This window comes from Elephas maximus, chromosome 6 (assembly GCF_024166365.1).
Source record: "Elephas maximus indicus isolate mEleMax1 chromosome 6, mEleMax1 primary haplotype, whole genome shotgun sequence".
NCBI classification, from domain to species: domain Eukaryota; kingdom Metazoa; phylum Chordata; class Mammalia; order Proboscidea; family Elephantidae; genus Elephas; species Elephas maximus.
The window spans coordinates 120274013-120286308 of NC_064824.1; the positions used below are offsets into that span (position 1 = coordinate 120274013).

General features: G+C 40.9%; 1 protein-coding gene across 4 annotated transcripts in view; it reads right to left on the reverse strand.

Annotated features, from left to right (window-relative positions):
- EPHA4 (EPH receptor A4) overlaps positions 1-12296 on the reverse strand; it is a 167690-nt gene that overhangs the window by 37061 nt on the left and 118333 nt on the right. For all 4 annotated transcript variants that reach the window (XR_007517971.1, XM_049888303.1, XM_049888304.1 and 1 more), the window contains exons 6-8: positions 9323-9447; positions 8179-8338; positions 6849-6960 (exon numbers count right to left, since the gene is read on the reverse strand). Coding sequence is in view for 3 of the 4 variants with exons in the window: in XM_049888303.1 (XP_049744260.1) it covers positions 6849-6960; positions 8179-8338; positions 9323-9447 (397 nt within the window). In the remaining variant the exon portion in view is untranslated. The remainder of the gene's footprint in view (positions 1-6848; positions 6961-8178; positions 8339-9322; positions 9448-12296) is intronic.

Consider the following 12296-nt stretch of genomic DNA (forward strand, 5'->3'; position numbering starts at 1 on the left):
GACCCTTCCTCTTTGGCTCAGGGGAGAACAATATGGACCCTTATTTGTCCCAAGAAAGCCAGCACACCGAAGCTTATTATTCGGCCAGGGAGCCCCGGGAGGAAACCACTCACCCTCGAGAAGTGCTAACACTAAATTGGCATTCAGGCAGATCACCTGAACGGCAGGAGGAAACCTTTGTTGAAGGTTTGGGTTTTCTCATTATTGAGAGTTGGGGCAAGCTGATTAAAAAGGGGGAGGAGGGAAGTGGTTTGTTAGTGAATGTTCCAGAAGGAAACATGGCACCTTTCAACTGCAGAGTCAGAGGAAAGGGCTGACTCTGCAGGTGAAACTTTGAAAGAGTCCAAGCTGAGCCCTCCCCATGGGCCAAGGGACACCGCGAAAAGGGTATTAACTGACTTTGTTGACGAACAGTGTGAGTCCCCAGCGCTGCCCTCCCCACCATGTATTGTTCCTGGCACCTCGACTAGTCAATAAAACAAACAAAATAGGGGAGTGGGAGGGGGGTGAGCAGCCCAGCAAAGACCCTGCTTTTATTAAAATACTAACTTCCTTGACGGAGTAGACGGATTTGATTGATGTGGTTGGCTGTTCCAAAACTAATTAGTAAAAGGTAAGTAATTTATTCAGCTAAAGTGCAGATTAAAGGAAATAAAGCAATGTAATAACTAGAATGGCTCCAGGAGGGCCCTTTGCAGCATTTAACGGCATCACCCATGAAGATTCATAAAAGCCATCCTTCTTTTTCTCCTTCCTTAAGCTGTCATTGTTCTTGCACCCGAGGATGTCTAAACGTGCTTCACGAGCAAGATTTTGAAATGGTTGGAATTGAATCGTACAATTGCAGCAAAGTTGTTCAGAAATGTTCCCCAGGTACCATCTGCCCTCTAATTGTATGAATCTATATAACTTCATCAGAGCTAATTTAGACTAACATTTAAGGGTATTCATTCTTCTGGGATCATAATATTCCAGGGAAGAAAATCAGGGTACCAGGGAAGATAAAGATGAGCTGAATGGCAACTGTTTTAACATGATGGGGAACAGTTCCAAAGCAGAAAATCTTAACCTTCAGGAAGAAGGTAAAGTTAATTTTCCAAATCTGACTTGATATAGCACATTAGACTTGCACACTCCTTCACAGATCACAAAGGTTAACCAAAATCACTGGGGAGATTCTTGGAATTTTGCTTTTATAGGACACACAATGTTAGTTTTCTATGAAGGTCAGTTTTGACACTGAGGAAGACAATGAAAAAATCTATTGTTGCCACTATCGGAGCTCAAGAGACCTAGGCTCCTGTCCTGGTCAGGCCACTAACTAGTTGGGTGGCCTCGGTTTAATGGCTTAACCTCTTCAGGCCTTAAATCCGTAATCTAAAAGATGTTAAGGTTAAAATTAAGAAGTACACTAAACCTGGGCCATTTATGTAGCTCTTTCGCAAAATGGGCCATAGCCACTTCGTGTTCCCTTAAAATCCTTTCATTTCTTTTGCTTTAATTCAGGTCAGAGCCATGCTTTATAACCTTAACATCAGTGGAAACCCAGTATTACTGCCAATCATTAGAAAAGCAGTATAAAAGTAGCTAGTAGCTGTAACAATGAACTCAAACAGCAACGATCATGAAGATGGTGCAGGACGAAACAATGGTTTGCCCTCCTGTACGGGGGGTCACATGAGTCAGAGTTGACTTGACGGCAACTAACAGCAACCAAAAAGCAACTATACCACCGGTTATGGGGTAATCCCTGCTCTGACTCCCAAATGTCCTTTAGAAAAGAGGGAGCCATCTTGTATTCCAGTCTTTAATTTTTTTCTCATCCTGGAACAATAAAGTACCACGTGAGGTAGACAAACTAGCCTAAAACAACCTGAACTAATGCTAGCTTGGGATGCTTTTGGAGGTAACAAGTTGGAATCATTACTAAAAAGGGGAGATGTCAGAGAAATTTAGCAGAGGTTCAATCATTAGTCCTGTAGGTTATGACCTTATCATTGCATTTTATGATGTCATTGTTAATAGCCCCTTGAAAGATCAGTTGGAAAAAGCAGTGAAGTGGTTACAATGTAGAGATCACAAATAGATCCTACAGAAGAATGGGGAAGCTAAGAAAAGAGGCACTTATGGTTTAGGCTAAAATTTCTAGGGACTGCAGCACCCCAATACAAGAAGTCTGTGCCTTAAACAACCCAAATAGCAAAAACGGTGGTTTGCTCTAGAAAACTGAAAGAATCCTGACGTTATAATTTGAGTGATGAGAAAGATACTGATCCAAAAGACGCCTATTACAAAAAATGTAAATATATTTTTAAGTGATAAAAATACATACGTCCAAATCAACGTACTTTCTATAACTTATCATTTTAAACTTATAAAGTTTACAAATTTCGTTGCTTCAATCTTTCTCTGCGATTCCTAAGTGCTTACGCATCCAAGTTAACTCAAAGAAAAAAGTATGTCTTCTCACCAAAGAAACTGGAAATTGCTCTATTCTGGCTTGCCGTGAGCTCAGGCTTATACAGTTTAGAATGAATACGAAATAAATAAAGGAACTGCTATAGAAAAAAATCTATCAAGATACCAACTGTGAGCCTGCGGCTGTTTCCTCTTTCTTAAAAGACAAATTAGCACCAAATGGACTTTCTGGGTGAGGTAATCAAAAAGACTGAAGTAGGCTTGAAAAAAGGAAACTTTTCTCACTGTGTGTTTCTGTCCATCTACCTCTTGAAAAAAACCTCACTCGCCATCAGCAGTGTTTGATTCAGTACGAGGGGGCTCACCCCATAGGGGTCTTTCATATCCATTCTGGCATCAACATTCTGGGGCTCTAAGAAATGAGAAACGGCCTTTAGCAAAGGACATGATTCAGGTTTAGTCAACTAGGTTGTTGAAGCTGTTGCTGTCCTGGAGACTGCTGGCTGAAGTCTGCAAGATTATTTCGGGAGTACCATTATCACCTCCTCCGGAAACCCTGGTGGCATAGTGATTAAGAGCAGTTCGAATTCACCAGGTTCTCCTTGGAAACCCTATGGGGCAGTTCTACTCTCTCCTTTAGGGTTGCTATGAGTCAGAACCAACTCGACAGCAAGAGGTTTGTTTTTTTGGGTTTTATTACCATCTCCACTGCCCATCTACCAGTTTGTCCTACTATGGTGGCCTGCATGTTGCTACGATGCTGGAAGTAATGTCATTGGTATTTCAAAATACCAGTAGGGTCATGCATGGTGGACAGGTTTCAGCAGAGCTTCCAGACTAAGACAGACTAGGGAGAAAGGTGTAGCAATCTACTTCTGAAAATTAGTCAATGAAAGCCCTATGGATCACAACAGACTATGGTCCAATGGAAAAAAAAAAAAGGTTAGAAGGCATTCAAAATACACAGTGGCCACAAAAATAGGTTCATGAGTGCTAACGACGGTGAAGATGGTGCAGAACTGGGCAATGTTTCCTTCTGTTGTACATGGGGTCACCATGTGTCAGAAACAACTGGACAGCAGCTAACAACTATAACATTTACCACCTATCACCTGTACTCACTAAAAGTCTGGGCCAGACTTTTGTCCCCACTACCTGTCTCCTCTCTCATCACCTGTTCCTGTCTCATTTAAACATTTGTAGTCCAAGATAACGGAGCAGACAGCCCGAGTGGGGAGAAGAATTGGCTGAGTGTGCATCAGCCACTGCCAAGCTTGTCAGCTACCTGGCTCCAGGCAGCATTTCCCATGACAGCTTTATGGCTGACACTAAAGAAGAATCAATACGGGGGCAAAGGGTTGACATTTCATTTTCTAAAAAGTGATCCATTGAGGACCAATCACCATGCAGTGTTTATCAGCCTTGGGAAGTGACATTTTTTTTTTTTTTTTAATGGGGGAGAAGGGACAGGAATCACCGCTGGGTTACTCAACAGGCTCAATTCTCTAAGGTGGGACTCATAATTGGAAATCCGATGCATCCTGCCATCAATCCTGCCTTAAATAGTAAAGCGATCAATAAAAGCAGAAAGGAAATTAAGTCATCAAGCTTGACGACACTATTTTCTATAGCCACTGCTTTTAATAAACTTGTCTCCATGCATTACATATTCATGTGTTTTTTCCTTTCTTTTTGCCAGAGCCAAATGTTTGAAGCAGAATATTCAAAAGAAACTATTATCATAAGGACAACTTATTTCTAACTAGCCCTGTTTGACTGCTATATTAGGGCCACTTTAAATTGAAAAAATAATGGTGATAAAAGTAAATCTAAAGCAAGATGGACTACAACTAGAGAATGTTTCCAACCAATATTCAAATGATAGTCTAAAAACAAGATGAGACACACTTTCTGCAAAGAAGCGTTCCACTGCCTAGCTCTCAGCATCATACATGGCTGGATTTTAGTCAAGTTTTTTTTTTTTTTTTTCTTTTAGGGGGGTGGTGGTGGTGGAGGTAATTGTTTTCTATTTTTAGATATTTAAACACCTTTATTTTCTGATAACAAAAATTGCTTATATTCACGGGAAACATTTCCAACACAGAAATACGTAATTTCTACGTACTCCCTCAGCCCATACATGTACCCACGGATGGATATACAGTAACACGTATATTTCTCCATGTGTGTATGTGCAGACAGTGTACGTGTACACGAAGTCAAATGGCAATGGACAAGGAAGACAGTCATCTTGATCGGCTTCCAAAATCAAATGTCAGGGAAGGAACAAACGTTGGACATTCAATTTCTGTTCGGCCCTGCTGAAGTTTCCAAAGACCAAGATATACAACCATAGAGGGTGCAAAACGGTAGTCCCTGGGTGGTGCAAACAGTTAACTCATCTGACTACTAACCAAAAGGTTGCAGGTTTGAGTCTACCCAGAGGTACCTCAGAGGAAAGGCCTAGCGATCAACTGAAAAACCATCCACTGAGAACCCTATGTGTGTCTACTCTGAGTCAGAATGACCTCAATGGCAACTGGTGGGGTAAAGCAGGTGTGTCTCCATGTGTGTCTATATATAAGATTATATGTATATATCACTGCAACGGGGTGTTTATGGTAAATTTAACTTCTTCAAGATGGAACGCCTAGTTATAGATTTCACACCAAAAAAGAATCAACACAATGATAAACGTAGATGCCCACACAGAATGAGAAATTGTTCCATAGGCCTTATAATTAGTGGCCATAATTGATCTCTATAAAGCAGGACATTTTGGAGAATAAAAGGTGGGTGCATGCTATCAATAAAATACATGAGACGACTGAGACCATGCAAGCAAACAGGGATGTATGGACAGCACCCTAATTATAACGTACTACAAACTGATTTTTTTTACAAACTGAGGGAAAAGCTGGTAGCTTGCCCGGGCCCATGGAGATAGCCTGAAGCATCATCATGGCAACAGTGAGATCACTTGTAGAAGAGGCAGAGAGGGACAATGCATCAGACCATGGCCTGAGAGTCAAATGTGGCTATTCGGGTTCGAGTTCTACCACTACGGCAGTGCAATGATTCTGGACAAGTCAATTTATCCTTGAGCATCACTTTCTACTTCTATTACATGAAAATGTATATATTCTAGAGGATCATCTTGACATGCCCATTCTGCCTTCATTTTTACCAAAAACTCCACCTTGTGAAGCAAGTTGGTGGGGCCTAGAAACAGAGAGATATGGGGTGAAGGCTGGGGAAGGGTCAGATTCTCACATACTGGAAACGAAGAAGGCCTAGAAGTGGGGCACATACTGACTAAGAGTAGCTACACCCCACGATTCCTCCAGAGTCTCTAGGCAGTGTTGTATGTAGACGGTGGCAACAATAATTTAGGAAAATCTGATAACACAAAAATAATGCCATCAAGCCATTTTCATCTCTCTCTCTTTTAGATTGTTGAGTACCAAGCTGTTTTAAGATTCACTTCCAAGAGCAATGCCACACCCACAATGTGCTGAATGGATATTCTCTGGAAATGAAAACGCCCTCTCCTGAGGGGAGACTGGGCCTATAAAAACAAACAAAAAAAACAAACCCATTGCCACTGAGTCGATTCCAACTTGACTCATAGTGGCCCTATATAGGACAGAGTAGAACTGCACCATATAGTTTCCAAGGAGCGCCTGGTAGATTCTAACTGCTACCTTTTGGTTAGCAGCCATGGCACTTAACCACTACACCATTTATTTGTTTCAGTTACTGTTATTATTCACGAATATCATGGGTACTGAGTTTATCATGTTAAAGCATTTTTTATGTGCTGTGTTATCTACGCTGTTTATCATAATTCTCCTGCCAATAACCCTTTGAGGCAGATACTACTATCCCTGTTTTATAAAAGGGAAATGAAGACCCAAAAAGGTTAAGTAATATAGCTAGCATATGGCGAAGCTCAAATTTTAGGCCCAAGTTCTATCTTGATGTTTCTTGTCTTTGGCAGTTTGTCCAGGTTTAAAAGAGGGATAACGCAACACTGTATAGCTGAGATTAAACCCTATGGGGCAGTTCTACTCTGTCCTATAGGGCTGCTATGAGGCAGAATTGACTCAACGGCAATTTTTATTTATTTATTTTTAATAGCTGAGATTAGAATATCTAGAAATTTCTCCCTGGCTTGCTTTTTCAGCTTGGTTTACTGGAATTAGTTGGGCTGTTCCAGGAGTTGGCTGTTTGAGGACTGCCACTGGGTACCACAGGCAGCCCCAGTCGGGATGTGGAAAGATCAAAGCAACAAGGAAGGAGCTTGTGATGCAAATGCTATGTTTATGATGCTAATCAAAAGCCTCAGCTTTGTGTGAAGGAGACAAAAAAACGCTCCCTCATAAAAAAGAGGAGGGCGGGGAGTGTCCACGAATGGCTTAAGTGCTTACCTCCTGCTGATGACAAAAGCTCCAATGAGAATGACCACTAGCACCACACTGCCTGAAACGGAGACCAGAAGGACTGTAGAATTGGCCCCATCTCCAATGATCCGGGAAGGCACTGGAAACAACGGTTACATAAGGGTCACCTTTGCGAAGGTCTTAAGAGGCAGAACTTCTGACTGGGCCACAATTTCTGTCTTTCTGAAGCCATTCGGAATGCTCACAGCCTCTCTTGCCCTTCGTATTCATTCAATAGCATTTCCTAAGACAGCCTTAATGAGGTGAAGACAATCTTTTTATAATTGTATGAAGAATTTCAGCCAGAAGAAGAAAGGTTGCTTTCTTCTCCCTTCTTAGGAAATCCAATGGTAAACATTGCCAGTCATTGCCCTTTCTTTCTTCTTTTCCTTTTTAACCCCCAGCCCTAACCCTTACATAACGCTCTGATGCAGTCCTTCGTGAGAAAGAGATTTCGAAATTTCTGAAAAAAGGAGCAGTTTTGAAATGCTCTCCTCTCTATCTATGGAAAACCTGCTGATTGCTGTCCAGTTCAAAAGCCACTTCTTTCTTGAAGCTTTCCAGGATAACCCCAAAGCATGTCAATTCCCTTCAAGATTCCCTTCTAGGGCACTGTTTTAAATCTGCTTTTGAAAATTCTTATTTAATTTAATAAATTATGAACATTAATAAATAAGCTATGGATGGAAATTTCTAGAGCTGATGTCAAAAATTCTGTCCCAACCATCGTTTTATCAAGTAGGCCAAATTTGGGCTTGTCAGTTCTGGAGGTGGGAATCTTATATAAATTGCTCGTCCATGAGTGGGCCCTCTAAACATTTTCCACCTAACCGACCAACCAGTTGATTCACCTCAATATGTTGAAAGATTTGATATATTTGTCTAAAGGGGCTTAAAAAAAAAAAATCCTCTGACTTTATTTAAACAGATTTCCAGAAAAAAAAAAAAAAAGTAGGAACTAAAAAAAAATGTAAAGCTTGCTGTTTAATCCTCTATGGGAGAAAACTTATCTTAATGTAAGGTAGCTATGCAACCCTCAATTAGTTTAGTAATCCCATTTTTTGTGGTTTATAGAAGGCTTAAAACAAGAAAAAATAGACAACATTTTTCATTCACATGAAAAGACAGGCCAGACACTGTTGTGAAAAATATTCTTCTCTAAATTGTATGAGATTTTCTAAGTTACAGACATTGGTTACGGTATTTCAAGCAACGTTCATTCCAATAATATATTTGCATAAGTAAAAACTGCACACAGCTTCTTACATTTCACTGTAATGGGATTTGCTCTGGAGTCCAGTCTGGACAGCCCAGTTACCTGTGTTGGTTGTGACCTCCAAAGGCTCACTGAAGTCCCCATAGCCAGCAGCAGTCCGGGCTCGCACATGGAAAACATAGGAAGTCAGAGGGTTCAGTCCTTTGATATCCGTGTTCCTGGCAGCCGTCCGGACAATGCGATAACTTCGCTCGTTCTGATCCTACGTGACGGGAAGATAAAATTGTGAAAGGTGGTAAAATAAAGACTCTGCTCATTCTAGGCACAGTATTAAAGGAGCCATGCCAGTCTACTCAGAAGCTGAAGGTAAATAAAAAAAAGTCTCTCAACCCCACGTTCTCCTCAGCGCTGTAAGTACTATTGTTACTTCCTAGATGGCCAAAGATCTGACAATTTCAAGTACGAACTTGTTGACACTGACCATATCCAGGTCTATACTCGTAATTCAAAAAAAAACATTCAAAGATAGTTGGTGGCTTTTCTCACTCCACACCCAGCAATGTAACAGAAATCACTGCATGCAAGTCCTTTGTCTTTTTCTATTTTCTGTCTTGAAAATGTCAAAAGTTTTGTAAAATCTGGTTTCAATGAAAAAAAATTCTGCCCCTTTTCTGCTTCTAATAACGAAGCCAATACGAGATTATGTTTAAAAAGAAAGAGAAAGCAATTGTTCGCTTTCTAGACAACCTTGAATGCAAATCGCTATCTTCAGAATTCTGTCCTTTAAGAGAGACAAATTATTTGTAAAAATAATGCCTCTCTACAACTTCAAGAGGCTGAAGAATGTAATTTTCTTTCCCTGATTTTCTATTAAAAGTCATCAAAACCCACACCTTCATTCTGAATAGCAGCGATCTACTTAAACAGGTTATTATTATGGTGGTTATGACTCACTAGCCCCGATATAAGGCTTATAGATCAGAATGACTTAGCTATTTGATTTCCATTACTAGAAAGAAAAAAATGCAGCTATATTAGAATGCAATGTATTTTGCCTCTTTTTCAAAATAACTAGCTTAATGCATAAAATTCATAATGGGATTTGATTGGGAAGCAAACTGTATTTGGTTGGAATTCACTGGCATGCTAGGATTTCTAACTGGCCAAAACCTAAACAGAGAAGAAAGAAAGAAAGGGAGGGAAGAAAGGAGGAAAGGAGGGAAGATGTTGCTTAGTCAAGTACTACCTTCTCATAATATTTGACTTCATACTCCAAGATCACCCCATTGGGCCTATCTGGTTCCAACCAAGCTAATGCAACACTGTATCTTGTTACTTCTTTAGCCTGGACCAAAGCAATGGATGAAGGTGCTGTTGGGAAAAAAAAAAAAAAAACATAAGAAATTTTACTTTCGGAAAAAAAAAAAAAGGGATTGTTAAGTATCAGTCGATAATTTCATCTTACTTAAGAAAAGTATGAATGATGGTCTTGTCACCCTCCCCTCCCCCATCCCGCTTTGGTCTTCCCAGTGCAAAAGTATATCATATTTATAGTCTTTTCTCCAACATTTTTTTAGAAGTGATTTGTCTTAGAAAATTTCTGAAGGAAAAGCCTGGAGGTCCACAGGCCTGGAGCTTCATTTCCATTGTACCCACAGCCACTCCCCAAAAAACACTGTGGAGATAGAGAGCTCTGCCTAGATTTTGACCTTTTGCAAAGCATGAAAGCCTTTGAAAAATCTCTTTCTAAGCTCAACAAAACTACATCTCATCCTACTTCCAGAGTATGATGGCTGTCATCTTACCGGTCTTTATAAATTTTATAAAATCAAGAGAAAGCAAATCTTTCTTGGGTATGAAGGGAATGCTGAAGGCAAAAATTTACATAATTTCCCAAGATAAATACAAGTATGTACTGCTTAATTATAGTTAAAAGTTTTCAGTTTGAATACAACCACGTAATGATGGAAAATACAAATAAAACAATGGTGGTCTTTCTGGACATATACGGCATCTGGCAACTACTTTACAACAGAGTTGAAATATTGCTTTTGCCTGCTGAGTAGCAAACCTCCCTCTTTTAACTCAGAAAGACACAAAAGCAGTCCTCAGCCGGCTGTGTATTGGGGGTGGGGAGGAGGAACATGCTTGAGATTTATAAATCCAGGCTGTCTAATTCTTGCTTCTCCACCACAGTGGTCACATCTCCAGTCAGCTGTTGTCAGGCTCTGCACTGACTGACAACGGCTGGCACAAACGAGCAATCTCCAAAGAGAAGAGGGACAATTCATGACATTTTTAATCTTATCTACCAAAGCTGGTCTGTAGAACTAGAGATTAGGGGCCTCCCTAAATGGAAAGTATATTCTCTTTTTGCCCCCAAACTGTGGAAATGTGTGAAGTGTTATATACAGGGATGACAACAAACCTTACAAAATGGCCATTGTGGAAAAACTTAGTTGTGTCGTCCCTCTCACCTTCCCCAATATACACAGAACTGCCAACCCATAGGAAACCCTGGTGGCATAGTGGTTAAGTGCTATGGCTGCTAACCAAAGAGTCGGCAGCTGGAATCCACCAGGTGCTCCTTGGAAACTCTATGGGGCAGTTTTACCCTGTCCTATAGGGTCGCTATGAGTTGGAATCGACTCAATGGCACTGGGTTTGGTTTTGGTTTGGCCAACCCATAACTCAGAGGGAAAAAGAGATAGAGTAAAATGGAATTGGAAAAGCTTCAACCCCGCTTGACCATATCTGACAGGTCCAGTGATGGCTGAAAGCCAAGCAGCACATACCACAGCCTCAAAAGGGAGTCTTCCAGCTGAAGCCAATCCACCAGGGAGCGCCTCCTGGAGGGGGTTACTTGACAGTGGGGCATCCTTATTAGAGATGGACACACATACACACACACACACACACACACACACCCCTCATTTTTCTTTCTCTCTCTCTCAATTCCAAAACTATTCCAGATTGGATCTCAGACATAAACACAAGAGAAAGATACAGTGGATACACATGTCCTCCATCAAAGACAACCCCAAGGTTAGTAATACCCAACTAGATGAACAAAGCTGTGTGTAGCAACATATGGAAGCCACTGAACATCTGAGGAAAATGCAAGACGGAAATGTGCTCATTAGATGCATTAAGGCCGCCCTCCTAACACACACACACTCTGTCTTTCTCTCTCTCTTTCGCATTCTCTTTCTTTACTGGTTGATACAGAGCTATTGTCTAATAAAAGCCAAGGAGTGACTTTCTTAAGTATAGCAGTAGCAAGAAGGCCACCTGGCTGTGAAAAGCCGTTTCACTCCAGGTAATAAATATATTGCCTAACACAGCACTTTAGCATACGCTCCATAAAAAGGGGCTCTTTAAACTCTGATGTTCAGAACTGGGAAATGAAATGGAAAAGTGAGACTGTTAGAAAGAAAGCAGGAGGGAGGAAAATCATAAAATTGTAAAATGAACTTTCTCTCAGAAATGGTCCGGGTCAGCTTTTGATAATTGACAGACTCTTCGGGAAAGAATCGCCAGCCTGACCTCCAAGTGCACTGATTAACTAAGACAGCTTCCCTCAGCTGCGTGTAGGAAATAAACCTGATTTCCATCTGAGAAGTTCCAGCAGCAGCGTTCTGTACCCATTCAAAGGGAATGTGAGCTCAGCCGAGGTGCTCAAAATTCTCAGGCAGGGAATTAACAATGTAATCACGTTAAAAAAAAGCTAATAGAATTTTTCTAAACAGAGCCTGACGTGGAATACTGAGAGACAAAAATGTGAGAATAAACCAACAGAGTGGACCCTGCGTCAGCTGTCATACGGATGGAGGAAAATAAGAGATAAAAGAGAAATTGCAAGGGATAGACAGGAAGGGCTCAATGAAAATGGGATGGTTAGTACGGAGACAGCCATAAAACTGCTAACTGGACATTTGTTCCAGGACCCACATTACAAGGGCAACCAGAGCAAAGTAGAATAAATTGCTCTAGTTCACAAAATAAGTATTAGGTTGTACAGCTGTAAAGTCTGAATTCCTTCCGGAACAGAGGTTCTGCAGAACGAGATGCTAGAGGAGGGCAGAAGTGACAAAAGTAATCCATGGTCAAGTAAGGCTGAGAAACAACCAAACATGCTCATTGCATTGTTGTGTGATATGGCGGCCATTTTCTGCCCCCGGAGAGGGGCTTCTTACCTTCTCTGGTAAGGAGAACACCAG